General features: G+C 48.6%; 1 protein-coding gene across 2 annotated transcripts in view; it reads left to right on the forward strand.

The window, feature by feature from the left end:
* Window positions 1–22,546, forward strand: part of NEMP1 (nuclear envelope integral membrane protein 1) — a 205,973-nt gene that overhangs the window by 50,118 nt on the left and 133,309 nt on the right. For both annotated transcript variants that reach the window (XM_063952439.1, XM_063952440.1), the window contains exon 4: window positions 16,413–16,485. In XM_063952439.1, coding sequence (XP_063808509.1) covers window positions 16,413–16,485 — 73 coding nt within the window. The remainder of the gene's footprint in view (window positions 1–16,412; window positions 16,486–22,546) is intronic.

The following is a 22,546-nucleotide window of genomic DNA, read 5'->3' on the forward strand; positions in this document are numbered from 1 at the left end:
TTCTTATTTTTCTTTGTTATTTTCAGGCTGCGTTGGTTGGCACCAGCCTGTCTGCTTCGTGGGACTTAGGGGGAAGAATGGCCCAACCTCTTGAATGGTTAATGGCCCCGTTCCCCGCTGACAGGACACTGAGCGCCTGAGGGAACTATTCGCAAGCCCCACCATGGCGAGCGTACATTACCGCAGCATGCCGCCACCCCTAACAAAGCCAGAAGAATGAAGAGCTGGCGTCCCGTTTAGTGGGGCGCCGGCCATTATGGCGGCATGAGGGTACAGAGACGCACGGCTTCTACACGGGGCGGAATCAGTCTACGGACACAGTACACAACTGCATCCTAGTACGCTGTACACAGTACCCATACTGGCAAAACAGCCTTAAAACGGTTCTTTCCATTTTAAGCACCAGATTCCTCAGCCAGTATAAAAAAAAGCGGAAAGACCGCGCGTCATTGAAGGGGCGGGGCTTCACTATGAGAGGATCCAGCAGCTCCAAGCACCATTTTCTCTCTGCAGTGGACACGGACGCTGACAGGACAAGGACTCGCAGCTCCTCCAGTGTGACTCCAGTTTACCTCAGCGGTACCAGGGGGTCATAGCAGGGGGGGAGCGACTATTAGTATACTAAGTCCCCTATCAGGGTACTTAGTCTGCGACCCAGCTAAGCTTGCCATTAGCGATAAGGGCGCGGTGGGGGCTGGCTCCAAACAACTGTCTCCCTGAAGGGCTCTTTGTGGGTTAATTGTGCTTAAACTTTCCTGTGTGTGTGTGTGTGTGTGTGGTCACATTACATTGTCAGGCAATGAGTGTGTCTCTTGTACCGCAGAGTGTTCCTCTTCACCTGGGGGCTCACTACTGGGTACTTGGGGTTCACAGAATAGCGGGGCTGAACCGGAATGGGTTAATTCTCTTAAGGGAATGATCTCAACTTTTTCTACAAAATTGCCCCGCAATGAGAAAGAGACGCAATACTTAAAACAGACTGTGGATGAGTTTATGAACAGAGACTCGGTCCCCAAAAAAGCGTCTCAATCCCTTCCCATTTGTCTGCAAAAGCGATCTCTGGCCCATATCCTGCGGTCTGACGCTGACAGGTCAGACATGGAGGAGGGGGAGGTAGTCTCGGGGGGGGGGGGGGGGGGGGGGAGGGAGGGATGCAGCTCTGTCACAGGGAATAGAGGCTCTTATAGAGGCTATCAGAGATGTTCTGCATATTCCTGATAAGGTGTCAGAGGAGTGTGAGGAATCTTATTTTAATGTAAAAAAGAAGTCCTCAGTTACTTTTACTGTGTCAAAGGAATTGAATACCCTGTTTGAAAAACCATGGGTTAATCCTGATAAGAAGTTTCAGATCCCTAAAAGGTTGCTCTCCTCTTTCTCTTACGTCCTAGAGGATGCTGGGGTCCACATTAGTACCATGGGGTATAGACTGGTTCACCAGGAGCCATTGGCACTTTAAGAGTTTGAGAGTGTGGGCTGGCTCCTCCCTCTATGCCTCTCCTACCAGACTCAGTTTAGAAAATGTGCCCGGAAGAGCCGGTCACAGCTAGGGGAGCTCTACAGAGCTTTTCTAGAAAAGTTTATTTTTAGAGTTTATTATTTTACAGGGAGGCTGCTGGCAACAGCCTCCCTGCAGCGAGGGACTAAGGGGGAAGGGGGGGGGGGGGGAGCGGAGCAGAGCAGTGTCCGCCCTGCGGGGTCTGAGCCACAGTCTCTGCTGATTGGATACTGAGCTCCAGAGGGGTCTGATCGTTTTCCGTCACAGGGCACCGCTCGCCCCTGCAGCATGCCGCCAACCCCTTACAGAGCTGAAGAAGTGTTGGGTGAGACACCGACCCCCCCCCCCCCCCCCCCCCCCCTCTAGCAAGCGGGGGGCCGGTGTGAAGATGGCGGCAGCGGGGAAGGAGCGCAGTTAATACTCCTGGGAAGGCTCAGAGGCACATGGTGGGGCGCCCTGGGCCAGCGCTTACCCCCTACACTGGTCCAGAAGCCTGTCGGGGTCCTCGGATCTTAGCCAGCACAATTTCCTCAGGCCAGTATAATCCATGAAGAGCGGGAAGACAGCGCCATTAAGGGGGCGGAGCGTCTCCTCAGAGCGGACCCAGCATCGTTTCAGCGCCATTTTCGTGCCTACACAGCGCTGAGAGGAAGAACAGGTCCCTCCACAGCAACTCCAGCTATCTGTACATTGTACCAGGGGGTTGTAGAAGGGAGTGGAGGCTGTAATAAGACTGTGTGTCCTATTAAGGTGCACAGTCAGCGCTGATAAGGGGTCTCCCTTTGCTAAAAGCGCTGTCTCTTGCCATTCTTGGGGGGTCTGCCCTTACCTGTGTGTGGAGTGTTTGGTGGTCTCCTTTAACTATGTCCAGGGACACTGTGTCATATGCTGCAGAGAATTTATCCTCCCAGGATGATCCCATTCCATGTAATCAGGATAGCACTTGTTTAGCACAGATTACCAGCAAGAGAACCGGAGTGGTTTTCCTCTATCAAATCTTGGATTTCTCAGATTTCTGACAGGGTTCATAGTAATGAATCTGCAACCCAGGTATTACAGAGCTCTATGGCAGTATGGCCGGTTTCTGGTACCTCAGGACGCCCTGCTATATACCCCCACAAACGTGCGCTTGTGCAGGTCACACAAGACGACACGGATACCGACTCTGACACCACAGACGGTGGTGGGGATGTGTTGCAAATATGGTGGCCAATCCCGGGATCGGGATCGGCGGGATCCCGGGATTTAGGGCCAAAAATGGCCAGGATTCAATCCCGGGATTGGAAGCTTCAATCCCGGGATTGGAAGCTTCAATCCCGGGATTGGAAGCTCCAATCCCGGGATTGGAAGCTCCAATCCCGGGGATTGATGGATCAGCATTGAGCGTCCACAGGACGCTCAAACGCTGCCTGGCTTCCTCCTTCCTGGTTCCCAGCGCAGTGTAAGAGGTCACGCTGCGCTGTCAGCCGCTGCTGGGAGCCGCCAGCAGCGTTCAAATGATGTTCCCCTCCCGCCCGCCCCCGGTATATGGTGAGTTGTATGTACGGGGCGGGGTGGGGCGAGGGGGCGGCCACCTAGCTAAAAGCCAATCCCGGGAATCCCGGGATTGGCCATTTTTCAATCCCGATACCCGGGATTGAAAAAATGGCCCGGGATTGGCTTCCCTAGTTGCAAAGGTGGTGCAATTGTTGATAGAGGCTATCAGGGATGTGTTGAATGTTATTGATACCACACCTGAGCAGGTTGAGGAGGCTTTTTTCACTGAAAATAAAAAAGCCTCGCTAACCTTCCCTGCGTCAAAGGAATTGAATTCTTTATTTGAAAATGGGAGAACCCGCCGATTGTTGACGCATCTGTATCCAGACTCTCAAACAAGGTGGTTTTGCCTGTTCCAGGATCTACCGCCTTAAAGGAGCTGGCTGATAGAAAATTTGATAAGACGCTTAAATCAATGTACACTGCTTCAGGGGCCATATTCCGTCCCACTATTGCTACTGCATGGATTGCAAAGGCAACAGTAAAGTGGTCGGCTACCTTATTTGAGGATTTGGATATGATGGATAAGGATGACGTTGTTTTATATTTACGTAAAATACATGATTCAGCAGGATTTATGGTAGAATCCATGAAAGACCTGGATTCCATGGCTGCGGGAATATCTTCCATGTCTGTTTCAGCTCGTCGGGGACTGTGGCTGCGCCAGTGGTCGGCCGACGCGGGATCCAGGAAAAGTCGGACTCGCTGTTTATTCTTTACAAAGCAGACAATTGCACGCTGGATCAGACTTACTATCCAGCATGCTTATTCCACGGCAAGTTTGCCGTGTCCAAAATCTGTACAGGCCCACTCTACTAGGTCGGTGGGTTCTTCCTGGGCGGCTGCCTGGGGTGTCTTGGCTTTACAGCTCTGCCGAGCAGCTACTTGGTCAGGTTCGAACACGTTTGCTAAGTTCTACAAGTTCGTTACTTTGACCAAACTGAAGGTCCTCAGGAGGCCAATCAGTTCTGCAGGAACCTCAGCACTCTCCCACCCGGTTTGAGAGCTTTGGTACATCCCCATGGTACTAAATGGACCCCAGTATCCTCTAGGACGCAAGAGAAAATAGGATTTTTATTACCTACCGGTAAATCTTTTTCTCGTAGTCCGTAGAGGATACTGGGCGCCCGCCCAGTGCTTCGTTCTTCCTGCACTGTTACTTGGTTAAGTAATGTTGGTTCAGCCGTTGCGGTTTCTGTTTCAAGTTTGGTTAGCTTGGCTTTCCTCTTGTTGTGTGTGCTGGTTCGGAATCTCACCACTATCCTTATCTATCCTTCTCTCGAAGTATGTCCGTCTCCTCGGGCACAGTTTCCTAGACTGAGTCTGGTAGGAGGGGCATAGAGGGAGGAGCCAGCCCACACTATCAAATTCTTAAAGTGCCCATGGCTCCTAGAGGACCCGTCTATTCCCCATGGTACTAAATGGACCCCAGTATCCTACGAGAAAAGGATTTACCGGTAGGTAATTTAAAATCTTATTGTTTGCAGTGTTGACCCTTCTTTTTCGAGTCCTCTGCAACTCGCCCTGGCATGCTGTCAATCAACTTCTGTGCCACATACTGGCTGACTACCGATTTTCAAGCAGCATTCGTGGACGCACTGGCAATTCCATGGAACTTTCGGCTGCCAAACGTGTTCCCTCCAGTGTCACTCCTGCCCAGAACATGGGTGGATCCTAAATTTCCAAAAATCTCACCTGGAACCATCAGAGAATTCCGTTCCTGGGAATGATTCTGGACACTGTGTCTCAGAAGGTGTTCCTCCCCATGGACAAGGCCTTGACAATCCAGGCTATGGTCCCCTCGGTACTCAGACCTCGCAAGATCTCGATTCATCTTTGCATCTGTCTACTGGACAAGATGGTGGCCTCCTACGAGACAATCCAGTACGGCAGATTCCATGCCCGCTTGTTCCAGCTAGATCTCCTGGACAAGTGGTCAGGGTCTCACCTGCAGATGCACCAGTGTATAACTCTGTCGCCGAAGGCACGGATCTCCCTGTTACGGTGGCTCCAGGTTTCTCACATGGGGAGAGTCTGAGCTTCAGTACCCAATCTAACAACTGATGCCAGCCTCCGGGGTTGGGGGGCTGTGACCCAGGGGGCTCAGTTTCAGGGAAGGTGGTCGAGTCTGGAATCTTCACTGCCAATCAACGTCCTGGAACTCAGGGCAAGCTACAGTGCTCTTCTGCAGGCCTCCTATCTTCTCCAAAATCAGGCCATTCAGGTACAGTCGGTGGCGTAGATAAACCAGCAGGGAGGAACAAAAAGCAGGGCTGCAATGCGAGAGGTGTCACGGATACTCCTCTGGGTGGAAGCCAACTCAAGGATCTTCTCAGCCATATTTATTCCAAGCGTAGACAATTGGGAGGCGGACTTCCTCAGCAGGCACGACCTCCATCCGGGGTAATGGGGCCTTCACCCTCAGGTGTTTCAACAACTGGTTCACCGGTGGGGCTGTCCGCAGATAGACCCGATTGCTTCTCATCTCAACAAGAAGCTTCATCGTTACTGTTCCAGAATGATGGATCTGCAGGCTGCAGCAGTGGACAGTCTGACGGCACCGTGGACTTAACAGTTCATGTACCTGTTTCCTCCAATCCCTCTCATTTCCAGAGTTCTAAAAAGACTCAAAAGGGAAAGCGTTCAGGCAATTCTAATTGCCCCGAATTGACCTCGATGGGCCTGGTATACAGACCACCTGACCATGTCTCTGGAGGAACCCTGGCCTCTGCCGCTTCTCAAGGACCTTCAAGGATGTTAGTTTATCCATACTTACTGTGGCTACGTTTGATGACCTGGAAGTTGAGAGGGAGATTCTAGCCAGAAAAGGTCTTCCCTCAAAGTTTTTCAACTATGGTCCAGGCCCGTAAGGTGGTTATGTCAAAACAATACCACCGTATCTAGAAGAAATAGGTTTCTTGGTGTGAGGGTAGAAAATATTCTCCTGTGGAGTTTCAACTTGGCCGTTTTCTGCTCTTCCTGCAAGCAGGCGTGGATATGGGCCTACGGTTGGGCTCCATCAAAGTTCAGATTTCGGCTCTCTCCATCTTCTTCCAGAAACAGCTGGTGGTACTTCCGGAAGTACAGACATTCCTGAAGGGTGTTGTCTTGACCTTTCTCCAGTCGGACTGGTTTGCACCCTTGCAAATGGTGGAATTGAAATATCTTACTTGGAAGACTGTCATGTTACTGGCTTTAGCCTCTGCAAGAGGTATGTCAGAATTGGGGGCCTTATCCTGTTAGAGCCCGTATTTGATATTTCGCGAGGAAAGGGCGGACTCGCCTGCAGTTTTTGCCGAAAGTGGTATCGGCCTTTCACATTAATCAACCAATAGTGGTTCCGATGCTATCTGACACATCGGTTACTACGAAGTTCTTGGACGTTGTGAGAGCTTTGAAGATTTACGTCAAGAGGACAGCTCGTCGCAGGAAGTCTGACTCTCTTTTTGTGCTATATGACGCTACCAATATTAGATGTCCTGCTTCTAAGCAGTCCATTGCTCGTTGGCTTAGTTTGACTATTCAACAAGCCTATTCTTCGGCAGCATTGCCTCTGCCAAGTTCTATTCAGGCCCACTCCACAAGGTCAGTGGATGCTGCTGATCTCAAGCCTTGTACTTGTCAACACTCTTATCTGTGTTAATGAGTGAATCACTGACATGTCAGCTGATCATTTTGTGGCAATGAATATTTGGTGTTATTCTTAAATCTTTTGTATTGTCTGGCCCTCAGTGTAGAATGAGCAAATGTCAGCCAGGTCTGATTCAACATACAGTAATTATTCAGACTTGAACTCCTCCATTTCCATCCCTACTAGTCTATTCAAAGACTATCTGTTTCCCAAAGGTAAACAGATTCAATCTTAAAACACACATGCTTATGTGTTCATACTGGGATCTGTATGTGATCCCGCAGGCCGGGATTCTGAGCGCTAGAATCCCGCCAGGCGTGACAGCGCCTTGCGGGCTCTGTGGCGAACTTAGCTCGTCACAGGTTCTATTCTCCTTCTATGAGTCGTGGAGCACCCATAGAGGGGGAATCGCCTACAACGCTGGTAAAGTACTCCGTTGGGATCCCGGCGTTTGTATTAAGACAGCCGGGATCCCAATGGGCGGTACATTAACCGCATACCGGTTCACTTTAATTATTTATTAATTTAACATATTAAATGAATGAACTTGCTTGACCATATTGTGCAACTATGAATTCTGTGGCAAATATGTATATCTAAAATGGTTGATTATTAATTATCCTCATACAGTTGGTGGTCATTAGGTGCCGGATAAACGGTTGGACCACAGCGGCAGTTGGTGCTAATTAAAGACCCCTTACTCCTAATACCACTGTTTAAAGCATTTTAGTCAGGAGGGCATTGCTCTTATTTAGTGAAAGACATTGTTACATTGTAAATTAAATGTTTTATAATTAGCATTATACTCACTCCACATTACAGAAGGAAACACCTGGAAAAGTCCAAAAGTCAAGCAACCTATATAACCGAATAGTCACATTTTTTTTTTCCAACAAAAAAATGATTCTGGCAAGAAACGTCTCTAAACTATTGTTGGCTGATATGGACACAGTTTAAAATGCAACTTTCTTAGTGCTCTAGATATGATTTCAGGTGAAAATCATGATTTTGAATAAATTTTTAGATTTTTGGAGTCTGGACATGAGAAGCTCTTAGACCATAACAAGCTCTGATAGTAAGTGATATTAAAACATTTACATGCTACTAACCAGTCTCCGTAAAGTTAACTCCTTGGAAGATGCACTGCATTCATTATTTAATGCATTCTAAGCCAATCGAATTAAGGGGCTGATTCGAAGTCTGATACATCCATGGTATGTCTTTTCATGCGGCTGCATCTTTTTCTTTCTCTAGCATTCAGATGCGCCAATCTGCCTTGGTGTGTTGGAAGACCATGAATGCACTAATCCATGTACACAGCAGTCATTGTTCTTTTCTGAACTTCCGCCACCCCTGTGATTGCTGTAAATTCTGTCTGAAAAGCAGTTGCATTACCGTGTGACCAAATCAAGGAAGCAGTGATATTTTAATACATGCCTTCCATGAAATTCCAATGGAAATTACCTTTACTGTGTAAGTCAGTACTCGCCACCCAGTTGCCGCTCTTTTCTCACTAACCTGTTAAAACACACAAACGCACACTAATTAAGATGCATGCAACTTCATACTGCTAATTTGCTGCATGCACAAAGCAAAATATCGGACAAATCGTAGATCCCATACCTGGACCCTGTTGCATTTGACTCCGAATCGGGCAATAAATGTAATTTTATGGCTTAACACAAGTTTCGCAAGAGAAGAAAACCGCTTATGTTAATTTTCCACATGCTACTATTAACAATTCAAACAGTGAGACACTTGGACATCTGCAAACATCGTGTACATCCAGACGCGTTCTGTGTTCACTGCACTGTTCACATATTCTGTATAACAATTCAAACAAAATCTCTCTGATAACATGGTATTCTAACGGGCATTAGCAAGGCTATAAGGTAAAATCAGGAGTCCAATTTAAATAGCCTCGGCCGTTTGAAGTCCGAGGCTATTTCTAGCTTTTACCCTGTAATTTATCGGTTGTGATTGAATTCCAGCCTTACCCTGTTTGTTGCCAAATTGACATTTTCCAATACCATTGGCTTTTCTTTGGAGAATGCTTTCAGTACTTAAGAGGCATCAGGACTGTGTATTTATTATTTTATGACTAACTTTGTTAGACTATACAGTACTTGGGATTATTTGTTTGGTAATCCTGCAGAAATTTTTATAAACCTTGCGATCAACCCAGCATCAAAATATCTCTCTGGCTATTTTCCTGCGGTCGTTTTTCCTCTCATCTAAATCCTGAATACTGCACAGTTTACAGAAAATGGTGCAATTCATTTTACACACTTCTCAGTGTTGAGGTTTTCTCTGATCAGTAGAATAGTGGCCCTCATTCCGAGTTGTTCGCTCGGAGATTTTCATCGCATCGCAGTGAGAATTCTCTTAGTGCGCATGCGCAATGTTCGCACTGCGACTGCGCCAAGTAACTTTACTATGAAGAAAGTAAGTTTACTCACGGCTTTTTCATCGCTCCGACGTTCGCATTGTGATTGACAGGAAATGGGTGTTACTGGGCGGATGCACGGCGTTTTAGGGGCGTGTGGCTGGAAACGCTACCGTTTCCGGAGAAAACGCAGGAGTGGCCGGGGAAACGGTGGGTGTGCCTGGGCGAACGCTGGGTGTGTTTATGACGTCAGCCAGGACCGAAAAGCACTGAACTGATCGCACAGGCAGAGTAAGTCTGAAGCTACTCAAAAACTGCTAACTCGTTTGTAATCGCAATATTGCGCATACATCGGTCGCACATTTAAGAAGCTAAGATTCACTCCCAGTAGGCGGCGGCTTAGCGTGTGTAACTCTGCTACATTCGCCTTGCGAGCGATCAACTCGGAATGAGGGCCAGTGTGTTCACCTTAAACAGAAAACATTCACAAAATGCATTCCTCTGTGCCTTCCCAGACATTAGTACATGGACAATTTCGATGCCAGCGGTTTGTATCTGTTGTGTTAGAGCAGTGTTTAACAACTCCAGTACTAAGTGATCTCTAAAGCTGGGCATACACGGTCACATAAAATAACTATCTGACCATTTTGTCTGAAAGCCTGACACCCATCAGATACCATGGGCATACTCTGAAATGCCTTGTGTATGGTCACATGATATATGGGTTCCTCCCAAGGAGATATTTCCCCTATTCCTCCAATGTGAAGGAACCGGGAAATGCCTGTCGCTGGCCGCTGCATTGCATACTCTGCGGCTGATGTGCAGTTGTAAAAATACCGCATCAGAGAGACACGCTGAATGGTTCGGCATATCCGACTATCAATATTTCTCTGACGTCCTAAGTGGATGCTGGGGACTCCGTCAGGACCATGGGGAATAGCGGCTCCGCAGGAGACAGGGCACAAAAGTAAAAGCTTTAGGATCAGGTGGTGTGCACTGGCTCCTCCCCCTATGACCCTCCTCCAAGCCTCAGTTAGGTTTTTGTGCCCGGCCGAGAAGGGTGCAATCTAGGTGGCTCTCCTAAAGAGCTGCTTAGAGTAAAAGTTTTGTTAGGTTTTTTATTTTCAGTGAGTCCTGCTGGCAACAGGCTCACTGCAACGAGGGACTTAGGGGAGAAGAAGTGAACTCACCTGCGTGCAGGATGGATTGGCTTCTTAGGCTACTGGACACTAGCTCCAGAGGGACGATCACAGGTACAGCCTGGATGGGTCACCGGAGCCGCGCCGCCGACCCCCTTGCAGATGCTGAAGAGAGAAGAGGTCCAGAAATCGGCGGCTGAAGACTTCTCGGTCTTCATGAGGTAGCGCACAGCGCTGCAGCTGTGCGCCATTGCTCTCAGCACACTTCACACCAACGGTCACTGAGGGTGCAGGGCGCTTGGGGGGGCGCCCTGGGCAGCAATGAAAGTACCTATGCTGGCTAAAAATACATCACATATAGCCCCTGGGGCTATATGGATGTATTTAACCCCTGCCAGGTTGTCAGAAAAACGGGAGAAGAAGCCCGCCGAAAAGGGGGCGGGGCCTATTCTCCTCAGCACACAGCGCCATTTTCCTACACAGCTCCGCTGCTAGGAAGGCTCCCAGGCTCTCCCCTGCACTGCACTACAGAAACAGGGTTAAAACAGAGAGGGGGGGCACTTATTTGGCGATATTATTATATATTAAGATGCTATAAGGGAAAACACTTTTATATAAGGTTGTCCCTGTATAATATAGCGTTTTGGTGTGTGCTGGCAAACTCTCCCTCTGTCTCCCCAAAGGGCTAGTGGGGTCCTGTCCTCTATCAGAGCATTCCCTGTGTGTGTGCTGTGTGTCGGTACGTGTGTGTCGACATGTATGAGGACGATGTTGGTAAGGAGGCGGAGCAATTGCCTGTAATGGTGATGTCACTCTCTAGGGAGTCGACACCGGAATGGATGGCTTATTTAGGGAATTACGTGATAATGTCAACACGCTGCAAGGTCGGTTGACGACATGAGACGGCCGGCAAACCAGTTAGTACCTGTCCAGGCGTCTCAAACACCGTCAGGGGCTTTAAAACGCCCATTTACCTCAGTCGGTCGACACAGACACAGACACGGACACTGACTCCAGTGTCGACGGTGAAGAAACAAACGTATTTTCCATTTGGGCCACACGTTACATGTTAAGGGCAATGAAGGAGGTGTTACATATTTCTGATACTACAAGTACCACAAAAGAGGGTATTATGTGGGGTGTGAAAAAACTACCTGTAGTTTTTCCTGAATCAGATAAATTAAATGAAGTGTGTGATGATGCGTGGGTTTCCCCCGATAGAAAATTATTGGCGTTATACCCTTTCCCGCCAGAAGTTAGGGCGCGTTGGGAAACACCCCTTAGGGTGGATAAGGCGCTCACACGCTTATCAAAACAAGTGGCGTTACCGTCTCCAGATACGGCCGCCCTCAAGGAGCCAGCTGATAGGAGGCTGGAAAATATCCTAAAAAGTATATACACACATACTGGTGTTATACTGCGACCAGCGATCGCCTCAGCCTGGATGTGCAGCGCTGGGGTGGCTTGGTCGGATTCCCTGACTGAAAATATTGATACCCTTGACAGGGACAGTATTTTATTGACTATAGAGCATTTAAAGGATGCATTTATATATATATGCGAGATGCACAGAGGGATATTTGCGCTCTGGCATCAAGAGTAAGTGCGATGTCCATATCTGCCAGAAGATGTTTATGGACACGACAGTGGTCAGGTGATGCAGATTCCAAACGGCACATGGAAGTATTGCCGTATAAAGGGGAGGAGTTATTTGGGGTCGGTCCATCGGACCTGGTGGCCACGGCAACAGCTGGAAAATCCACTTTTTTTTACCCCAAGTCACATCTCAGCAGAAAAAGACACCGTCTTTTCAGCCTCAGTCCTTTCGTCCCCATAAGGGCAAGCAGGCAAAAGGCCAGTCATATCTGCCCAGGGATAGAGGAAAGGGAAGAAGACTGCAGCAGGCAGCCCATTCCCAGGAACAGAAGCCCTCCACCGCTTTTGCCAAGTCCTCAGCATGACGCTGGGGCCGTACAAGCGGACTCCGGTGCGGTGGGGGGGTCGTCTCAAGAGTTTCAGCGCGCAGTGGGCTCACTCGCAAGTGGACCCCTGGATTCTACAAGTAGTATCCCAGGGGTACAGATTGGAAATTCGAGACGTCTCCCCCTCGCAGGTTCCTGAAGTCTGCTTTACCAACGTCTCCCTCCGACAGGGAGGCAGTATTGGAAACAATTCACAAGCTGTATTCCCAGCAGGTGATAATCAAAGTACCCCTCCTACAACAAGGAAAGGGGTATTATTCCACACTATATTGTGGTACTGAAGCCAGACGGCTCGGTGAGACCTATTCTAAATCTGAAATATTTGAACACTTACATACAAAGGTTCAAATCAAGATGGAGTCACTCAGAGCAGTGATAGCGAACCAGGAAGAAGGGGACTATATGGTGTCCCTGGACATCAAGGATGCTTACCTCCATGTCCCAATTTGCCCTTCTCACTAAGGGTACCTCAGGTTCGTGGTACAAAACTGTCACTATCAGTTTCAGACGCTGCCGTTTGGATTGTCCACGGCACCCCGGGTCTTTACCAAGGTAATGGCCGAAATGATGATTCTTCTTCAAAGAAAAGGCGTCTTAATTATCCCTTACTTGGACGATCTCCTGATAAGGGCAAGGTCCAGAGAACAGTTGGAGGTCGGAGTAGCACTATCTCAAGTAGTTCTACGACAGCACGGGTGGATTCTAAATATTCCAAAATCGCAGCTGTCTCCGACGACACGTCTGCTGTTCCTAGGGATGATTCTGGACACAGTCCAGAAAAAGGTGTTTCTCCCGGAGGAGAAAGCCAGGGAGTTATCCGAGCTAGTCAGGAACCTCCTAAAACCAGGAAAAGGTGTCAGTGCATCATTGCACAAGGGTCCTGGGAAAAATGGTGGCTTCTTACGAAGCGATTCCATTCGGCAGATTTCACGCAAGAACTTTTCAGTGGGATCTGCTGGAAAAATGGTCCGGATCGCATCTTCAGATGCATCAGCGGATAACCCTGTCTCCAAGGACAAGGGTGTCTCTTCTGTGGTGGCTGCAGAGTGCTCATCTACTAAAGGGCCACAGATTCGGCATTCAGGACTGGGTCCTGGTGACCACGGATGCCAGCCTGAAAGGCTGGGGAGCAGTCACACAAGGAAAAAATTTCCAGGGAGTGTGATCAAGTCTGGAGACTTCTCTCCACATAAATATACTGGAGCTAAGAGCAATTTACAATGCTCTAAGCTTAGCAAGACCTCTGCTTCAAGGTCAGCCGGTATTGATCCAGTGGGACAACATCACGGCAGTCGCCCACGTAAACAGACAGGGCGGCACAAGAAGCAGGAGGGCAATGGCAGAAACTGCAAGGATTCTTCGCTGGGCGGAAAATCATGTGATAGCACTGTCAGCAGTGTTCATTCCGGGAGTGGACAACTGGGAAGCAGACTTCCTCAGCACGACCTCCACCCGGGAGAGTGGGGACTTCATCGGGAAGTCTTCCACATGATTGTGAACCGTTGGGAAAGACCAAAGGTGGACATGATGGCGTCCCGCCTGAACAAAAAAACTGGACAGGTATTGCGCCAGGTCTAGAGACCCTCAGGCAATAGCTGTGGACGTTCTGGTAACACCGTGGGTGTACCAGTCGGTGTATGTGTTCCCTCCTCTGCTTCTCATACCTAAGGTACTGAGAATTATAAGACGTAGAGGAGTAAGAACTATACTCGTGGCTCCGGATTGGCCAAGAAGGACTTGGTACCCGGAACTTCAAGAGATGCTCACAGAGGACTCATGGCCTCTGCCGCTAAGAAGGGACTTGCTTCAGCAAGTACCATGTCTGTTCCAAGACTTACCGCGGCTGCGTTTGACGGCATGGCGGTTGAACGCCGGATCCTAAGGGAAAAAGGCATTCCGGAAGAGGTCATTCCTACCCTGGTCAAAGCCAGGAAGGAGGTGGCCGCACAACATTATCACCACATGTGGCGAAAATATGTTGCGTGGTGTGAGGCCAGGAAGGCCCCACGAAGAAATTTCAACTCGGTCGATTCCTGCATTTCCTGCAAACAGGAGTGTCTATGGGCCTCAAATTGGGGTCCATTAAGGTTCAAATTTCGGCCCTGTCGATTTTCTTCCAGAAAGAATTGGCTTCAGTTCCTGAAGTCCAGAAGTTTGTCAAGGGAGTACTGCATATACAACCCCCTTTTGTGCCTCCAGTGGCACTGTGGGATCTCAACGTAGTTCTGGGATTCCTCAAATCACATTGGTTTAAACCGCTCAAATCTGTGGATTTGAAATATCTCACATGGAAAGATGACCATGATGTTGGCCCTGGCCTCGGCCAGGCGAGTGTCAGAATTGGCGGCTTTGTCTCACAAAAGCCCATATCTGATTGTCCATTCGGACAGGGCAGAGCTGCGGACTCGTCCCCAGTTTCTCCCTAAGGTGGTGTCAGCGTTTCACCTGAACCAGCTTATTGTGGTACCTGCGGCTACTAGGGACTTGGAGGACTCCAAGTTGCTAGATGTTGTCAGGGCCCTGAAAATATAGGTTTCCAGGACGGCTGGAGTCAGGAAAACTGACTTGCTGTTATCCTGTATGCACCCAACAAACTGGGTGCTCTTGCTTCTAAGCAGACGATTGCTAGTTGGATGTGTAGTACAATTCAGCTTGCACATTCTGTGGCAGGCCTGCCACAGCCAAAATATGTAAATGCCCATTCCACAAGGAAGGTGGGCTCATCTTGGGCGGCTGCCCGAGGGGTCTCGGCTTTACAACTTTGCCGAGCTGCTACTTGGTCAGGGGCACACCCTGGCTGAGGAGGACCTGGAGTTCTCTCACTCGGTGCTGCAGAGTCATCCGCACTCTCCCGCCCGTTTGGGAGCTTTGGTATAATCCCCATGGTCCTGACGGAGTCCCCAGCATCCACTTAGGACGTCAGAGAAAATAAGAATTTACTTACCGATAATTCTATTTCTCGTAGTCCGTAGTGGATGCTGGGCGCCCATCCCAAGTGCGGATTGTCTGCAATACTTGTACATAGTTATTGTTACAAAAATCGGGTTATTATTGTTGTGAGCCATCTTTTCAGAGGCTCCGCTGTTATCATGCTGTTAACTGGGTTCAGATCACAGGTTGTACAGTGTGATTGGTGTGGCTGGTATGAGTCTTACCCGGGATTCAAAATCCTTCCTTATTGTGTACGCTCGTCCGGGCACAGTATCCTAACTGAGGCTTGGAGGAGGGTCATAGGGGGAGGAGCCAGTGCACACCACCTGATCCTAAAGCTTTTACTTTTGTGCCCTGTCTCCTGCGGAGCCGCTATTCCCCATGGTCCTGACGGAGTCCCCAGCATCCACTACGGACTACGAGAAATAGAATTATCGGTAAGTAAATTCTTATTTTAAGGCTCGCCCAGATAATTGTATAATGCAGAGGTTCTCAAACTCTGTCCTCGGGAGCCCACACAGTGCATGTTTTGCAGGTAGCCCAGCAGGTGCACAGGTGTATTAATTACTCACTGACACATTTTAAAAGGTCCACAGGTGGAGCTTATTATTTCACTTGCGATTCTGTGAGGAGACCTGCAAAACATGCACTGTGTGGGCCCCCGAGGACCGAGTTTGAGAACCTCTGGTATAATGTGTGCCCAGCAATACAGTGCATTACATGCATATCTCCTAGTTGGTGCACAGGTGTAGTAATTACAGTTGGTGCATTTAAAAAACAAATACACAGGTGGCGCTAATTATTTAAATTGTGATATCTGTAAAATGTGCACTGTTAGGGTTCCTGAGGAGCGGAGTTGGGAAACACTGTTGGAGGGTTGAGAAAATGACGTGTTTTTTACAATCTGAGGGGATGGCAGACTGATAACATATGGAGAGATGTCGTTTGTTTTTACATTTATCCAGTGGTTTATGTGCAGGGACATGTTCGGTTTCCCCAATACAAAATGACAGCAGTGTCTTTTAAATAAAATAAAAGTGTTTAGATGCTATGTGAAGAACTGAACATGCAGACAGGCTTTATTTTCTACACCGTCCGTCACCTGTCTGGTTTGCCTACAGTTCCATGGGAATAGCCGCTGAAAGGCCAGGAATTGATTCCAGCAAGTTATGTTTATATAGTGTGTTTTTTTTTTTTGTTTTTTTTTTTATATCTATTTGTGGCTATATATAAATCTCTACTGTTATTCATCTAGAGAAACTTAAAAGCCCATTTATAATCTAAGTTTAATCTTTGCATCTTTACTTTGCAGGTTTTGATCCCAAGCTGTTCCTGGTTTTCCTTTTTGGTCTGGTCTTGTTTTTCTATGGAGATGTGTTCAGTAGGTAGGTTTTGCATTTCTGTGTTAGTCATGCTGGATATAAATGGTTGTAATGCTCAGCTCCAGCTGCTCAGGGAATCATTTTAGATGTAAAATCCAGTGAAAGACCAAGTTCTCATAAGGCCCCATTAGTGAGGTCTTTCCATACCCCTGTTAGGGAAAGTTTACTCTATGGCATTTTGGGGAGAGGGAAGAGAGGTTGTTTACAAGTAGGAGAAACCGTACTCTGGCTACCTGCACAAAGTGCCTCATGCTTACTCTGTAATTGGACGCTACGGATCCCATGTGGTGCCATATAAATAATGGATAACAATAATAATAATAATAATAATAATAATGCCGTGTGCCTCCGTGGGAGATGTACTAAGCAGTGAAAAGAGTAGAGAAGTGAGCCAGTGGAGAAAGTCATTTAATCCTAGAGTGGATAAATCAACAAAGATACAGTAGTTCAAAAGCTAGTGTAAAAATGTATAATGAATGTATTAAAATGTGGATGAAGAAAACACATCATTCGTTAGGACAGATGTGCTTCGATGTATCTAGAGGATTGAGTATATGTAACATTGGACTTGCTGAACTCCGGAAAGGAATTTTTTGGGAACAGTAAAAGATTTACTTTATTAAGTCATTTTTTTAAAGGCATATGTAACCCTAATAGGGAGTATAATATTTATTTCCGTAAATATATCTAGTGAACATGTATAAGGAAGTAAATATGCAAACAACACAACATGCTGAATAAAGGAGGAAAGTGAGATAAAATTGGAATTATCGTATACACTCAATATAAGTCGACCCGAATATAAGCAGAGGCACCTTATTCTACCACAAAGACCTGGGAAAACTTATTGACTCGAGTATAAGCCTAGGGTGGGAAATGCAGCTCTAGCTGTACACAGCTCTCACAGTGCCACATATGCCCCCACAGTGCCACATATCCCCCACCCCCACCCCCCCAAGTGCCAAATATGCTCCCCCAGTGCCAGGTATAACTTACCCTCCACCGCTCCCGCGCTGTTTTGTGAAGGAGGGACACGAAGGGCACAGCGCGCGCCTCTCCTGTGTCCCTCCGGCGGCCGCGGCGGGCCTGTTAAATGAAGTGCCGGTTCGTGAGCCAATCAGAGCTCACGAACGGGTACTTCATTTAATAGACCCGCCGGAGACGCAGGAGGGACACAGGAGAGGCGCGCGCTGTGCCCTCCATGTCCCTCCTTCCCACTAACTTGAGTATAAGCCGAGGGGGCTTTTTCGGCACAAAAAAAAGTGCTGAAAAAGTTGGCTTATACTCGAGTATATACGGTAGATATATTAAATGTTAATTTGAAACATATTTAAATATTTTAAAAATACGTTAAAGAAATAAGTGAATTAGAGTGTGATGTTTCCGAATGTGTTCATTATGATTGACTGTCTTGCCTACTGTACTGTGGGCCAGGGGTTGGTGTGATGATTATCCCTTACTTGGGCAATCACTTGATTAAGGGTGCCATTGTTGAATTATCAACAACCAAAATTCCAATCTGGTACCCCCTACTCATAGACTTTTTCTCTAACGTCCTAGTGGATGCTGGGGACTCCGTAAGGACCATGGGGAACAGACGGGCTCCGCAGGAGACTGGGCACTCTAAAGAAAGATTTAGTACTATTGTTGTGCACTGGCTCCTCCCTCTATGCCCCTCCTCCAGACCTCAGTTAGAATCTGTGCCCGGCCAGAGCTGGGTGCTTTTAGTGGGCTCTCCTGAGCTTGCTAAGAAGAAAGTATTTTAGTCAGGTTTTTTATTTTCAGAGAGCTTCTGCTGGCAACAGACTCTCTGCTACGAGGGACTGAGGGGAGAGAAGCAAACCTACTAACTGCGGCTAGGTTGCGCTTCTTAGGCTACTGGACACCATTAGCTCCAGAGGGATCGAACACAGGTACCTAACCTTGATCGTCCGTTCCCGGAGCCGCGCCGCCGCCATCCCCCTCGCAGAGCCAGAAGTGCAGAAGCAAGAAGACATCAAAATCGGCGGCAGAAGACTCCTGTCTTCACTTAAGGTAGGGCACAGCACTGCAGCTGTGCGCCATTGCTCCCACAGCACACCCGCACACTCCGGTCACTGTAGGGCGCGGGGGGGGGGGGGGGGGTTCGCCCTGGGCAGCAATTAGAGTACCTTTGGCAAAATAACACATATATACTGCCAGGCACTGTATATATGTGCGAGCCCCCGCCATTTTTTACTCATAGAAGCGGGACAGAAGCCCACCGCTGAGGGGGCGGGGCCTTCTTCCTCAGCACACCAGCGCCATTTTCTCTCCACAGCTCCGCTGGAAAGAAGCTCCCCAGGCTCTCCCCTGCAGTATCAAAGTAGATAAAGGGTGAAAAAGAGAAGGGGGGGGCACATAAATTTAGGCACATTTTATATAAAACAGCAGCTACTGGGTAAACACTAAGGTACTGTGTAAACACTAAGGTACTGTGTAATCCCTGGGTTATATAGCGCTGGGGTGTGTGCTGGCATACTCTCTCTCTCTGTCTCCCCAAAAGCCTTTGTGGGGTCCTGTCCTCAGTCAGAGCATTCCCTGTGTGTGTGGTGTGTCTGTACGTCAGTGTCGACATGTTTGATGAGGAAGGATACGTGGAGGCAGAACAAGTGCAGGTGAATGTGGTGTCGCCGCCGACGGTGCCGATACCTGATTGGATGGATATGTGGAGGGTGTTAAATGATGATGTAAGCTCCTTGCATAAAAGGTTGGATAAAGCTGATGTATTGGGACAGTCAGGATCTCAACCCATGTCTGATCCCACAGCTCAGAGGCCGTCAGGTTCTCATAAGCGCCCACTATCCCAGATTGTTGACACAGATACCGACACGGAGTCTGACTCCAGTGTCGATGACGATGATGCAAAGTTGCAGCCTAAAATGACTAAAGCCATCCGCTACATGATTATAGCAATGAAGGATGTATTGCACATATCAGAGGAAAACCCTGTCCCTGACCAGAGGGTTTATATGTATGGGGAGAAAAAGCAAGAAGTGACTTTTCCCCCTTCACATGAATTAAATGAATTATGTGTAAAAGCGTGGGATTCCCCTGATAGGAAAGTAGTAATTTCCAAGAGGTTACTGATGGCGTATCCTTTCCCGCCAACGGACAGGTTACGCTGGGAATCCTCCCCTAGGGTAGACAAGGCGTTGACACGCTTATCTAAGAGGGTGGCTCTGCCGTCTCAGGATACGGCCGCCCTGAAGGATCCTGCGGATAGAAAGCAGGAAGCTATCCTGAAGTCTGTATATACACATTCTGGTTCTCTACAAGATAGATACCCTGGACAGGGAAACTGTTCTACTGACCCTGGAACATATCAGAGACGCTGTCCTATATATGCGGGAGGCCCAGAGGGACATTTGCCTGCTGGGCTCTAGAATAAACGCAATGTCCATTTCGGCCAGAAGGGTCTTATGGACTCGGCAATGGACAGGGGATGCCGACTCTAAAAAAACACATGGAGGTTTTGCCTTATAAGGGTGAGGAATTGTTTGGGGACGGTCTCTCGGACCTAGTTTCCACAGCTACAGCTGGGAAGTCAAATTTCTTGCCATATATTCCTTCTCAACCGAAGAAAGCACCGTATTACCAAATGCAGTCCTTTCGTTCACAAAAAAGCAAGAGAGTCAGAGGTGCATCCTTTCTTGCCAGAGGCAGGGGTAGAGGGAAAAAGCTACACCATACAGCTAGTTCCCAGGAACCAAAGTCCTCCCCGGCTTCCACTAAATCCACCGCATGACGCTGGGGCTCCACAGGCGGAGCCAGGTGCGGTGGGGGCGCGTCTCCGAAATTTCAGCCACCAGTGGGTTCTCTCACGGGTGGATCCTGGGGCTATACAAATTGTGTCTCAGGGATACAAGCTGGAATTCGAGGTGACGCCCCCTCACCGTTTCCTAAAATCGGCATTGCCAGTTTCCCCCATGGAAAGGGAGGTAGTATTGGCGGTCATTCACAAACTATATCTCCAGCAAGTGGTGGTAAAGGTTCCGCTTATTCAACAGGGAAGGGGTTACTATTCCACTATGTTTGTGGTACCGAAATCGGACGGTTCGGTCAGGCCCATCTTGAATTTAAAATCCCTGAACATTTATCTGAAGAAATTCAAGTTCAAAATGGAATCGCTCAGAGCGGTCATTGCAAGCCTGGAAGAGGGGGATTTCATGGTGTCGCTGGACATCAAGGATGCTTACTTGCATGTCCCCATTTATACGCCTCATCAAGAGTACCTCAGGTTTGTGGTACAGGACTGTCATTACCAATTCCAGACGCTGCCGTTTGGCCTGTCCACGGCACCGAGAATATTTACCAAGGTGATGGCGGAGATGATGGTGCTCCTTCGGAAGCAAGGAGTTACAATTATCCCATACTTGGACGATCTCCTCATAAAGGCGAGGTCCAGGGAGCAGTTACTGATCAGCGTAGCACACTCTCAGGAAGTGTTGCGGCAGCACGGCTGGATTCTGAATATTCCAAAGTTGCAGCTGATCCCTACGACGCGTCTACCCTTCCTGGGCATGATTCTGGATACAGACCAGAAGAAGGTATTTCTCCCGGAGGAGAAGGCTCAGGAGCTTGTGACTTTAGTCAGGGGCCTCCTGAAACCAAAACAGGTGTCGGTGCATCACTGCACGCGAGTCCTGGGAAAGATGGTGGCGTCATACGAAGCCATTCCCTTTGGCAGGTTCCATGCCAGGATCTTTCAGTGGGATCTGTTGGACAAGTGGTCCGGATCGCATCTTCAGATGCATCGGCTGATCACCCTGTCCCCCAGGGCCAGGGTGTCTCTTCTGTGGTGGCTGCAGAGTGCTCACCTCCTCGAGGGCCGCAGGTTCGGCATACCGGACTGGGTCCTGGTGACCACGGATGCAAGCCTCCGAGGATGGGGAGCAGTCACTCAGGGAAGAAACTTCCAAGGGTTGTGGTCAAGTCAGGAGACTTGTCTGCACATAAATATCCTAGAACTAAGTGCCATATACAACGCCCTAAGCCAAGCGGAGCCTCTGCTTCGAGACCAACCAGTGCTGATTCAGTCAGACAACATCACTGCAGTGGCCCATGTCAACCGACAGAAGCAGGGTGGCGATGGCAGAAGCCACCAGGATTCTTCGGTTGGCGGAGAATCACGTGCAAGCACTGTCAGCAGTGTTCATTCCGGGGGTCGACAACTGGGAAGCAGACTTCCTCAGCAGACACGACCTCCACCCGGGAGAGTGGGGACTTCATCAAGAAGTCTTCACGCTGCTGGCAAATCGATGGGAACTCCCACAGGTGGACATGATGGCGTCACGCCTCAACAAAAAGCTAAACAGGTATTGCGCCAGGTCAAGGGACGCTCAGGCGATAGCTGTGGACGCACTAGTAACACCATGGGTGTTGCAGTCGGTCTGTGTTTCCTCCTCTTCCTCTCATACCAAAGGTACTGAGAATTGTAAGAAAAAGAAGAGTGAGAACAATATTCATCACTCCGGATTGGCCAAGAAGGACTTGGTACCCGGAATTGCAAGAAATGCTCAGAGGATCCATGGCCTCTGCCTCTCAGACAGGACCTGTTACAACAAGGGCCCTGTCTGTTCCAAGACTTACCGCGGCTGCGTTTGACGGCATGGCGGTTGAACGCCGGATCCTAGCGGAAAAGGGCATTCCGGATGAAGTTATTCCTACGCTGATAAAGGCTAGGAAAGACGTGACGGCAAAGCATTATCACCGTATATGGCGAAAATATGTTGCTTGGTGTGAGGCCAGAAAGGCCCCTACAGAGGAATTCCAGCTGGGTCGATTCCTGCACTTCCTACAGTCAGGGGTGACTATGGGCCTAAAATTAGGATCCATAAAGGTCCAGATTTCGGCCCTATCCATTTTCTTTCAAAAGGAACTGGCTTCACTGCCTGAGGTTCAGACTTTTGGTAAGGAAGTGCTGCATATTCAGCCCCCTTTTGTGCCACCAGTGGCACCTTGGGATCTCAACGTAGTGTTGGGTTTCCTGAAATCCCACTGGTTTGAGCCACTTAAGACCGTGGAGCTAAAGTATCTCTGGTGG

The sequence above is a fragment of the Pseudophryne corroboree genome, chromosome 2, assembly GCF_028390025.1.
Source record: "Pseudophryne corroboree isolate aPseCor3 chromosome 2, aPseCor3.hap2, whole genome shotgun sequence".
Taxonomy (NCBI): Eukaryota; Metazoa; Chordata; class Amphibia; order Anura; family Myobatrachidae; genus Pseudophryne; species Pseudophryne corroboree.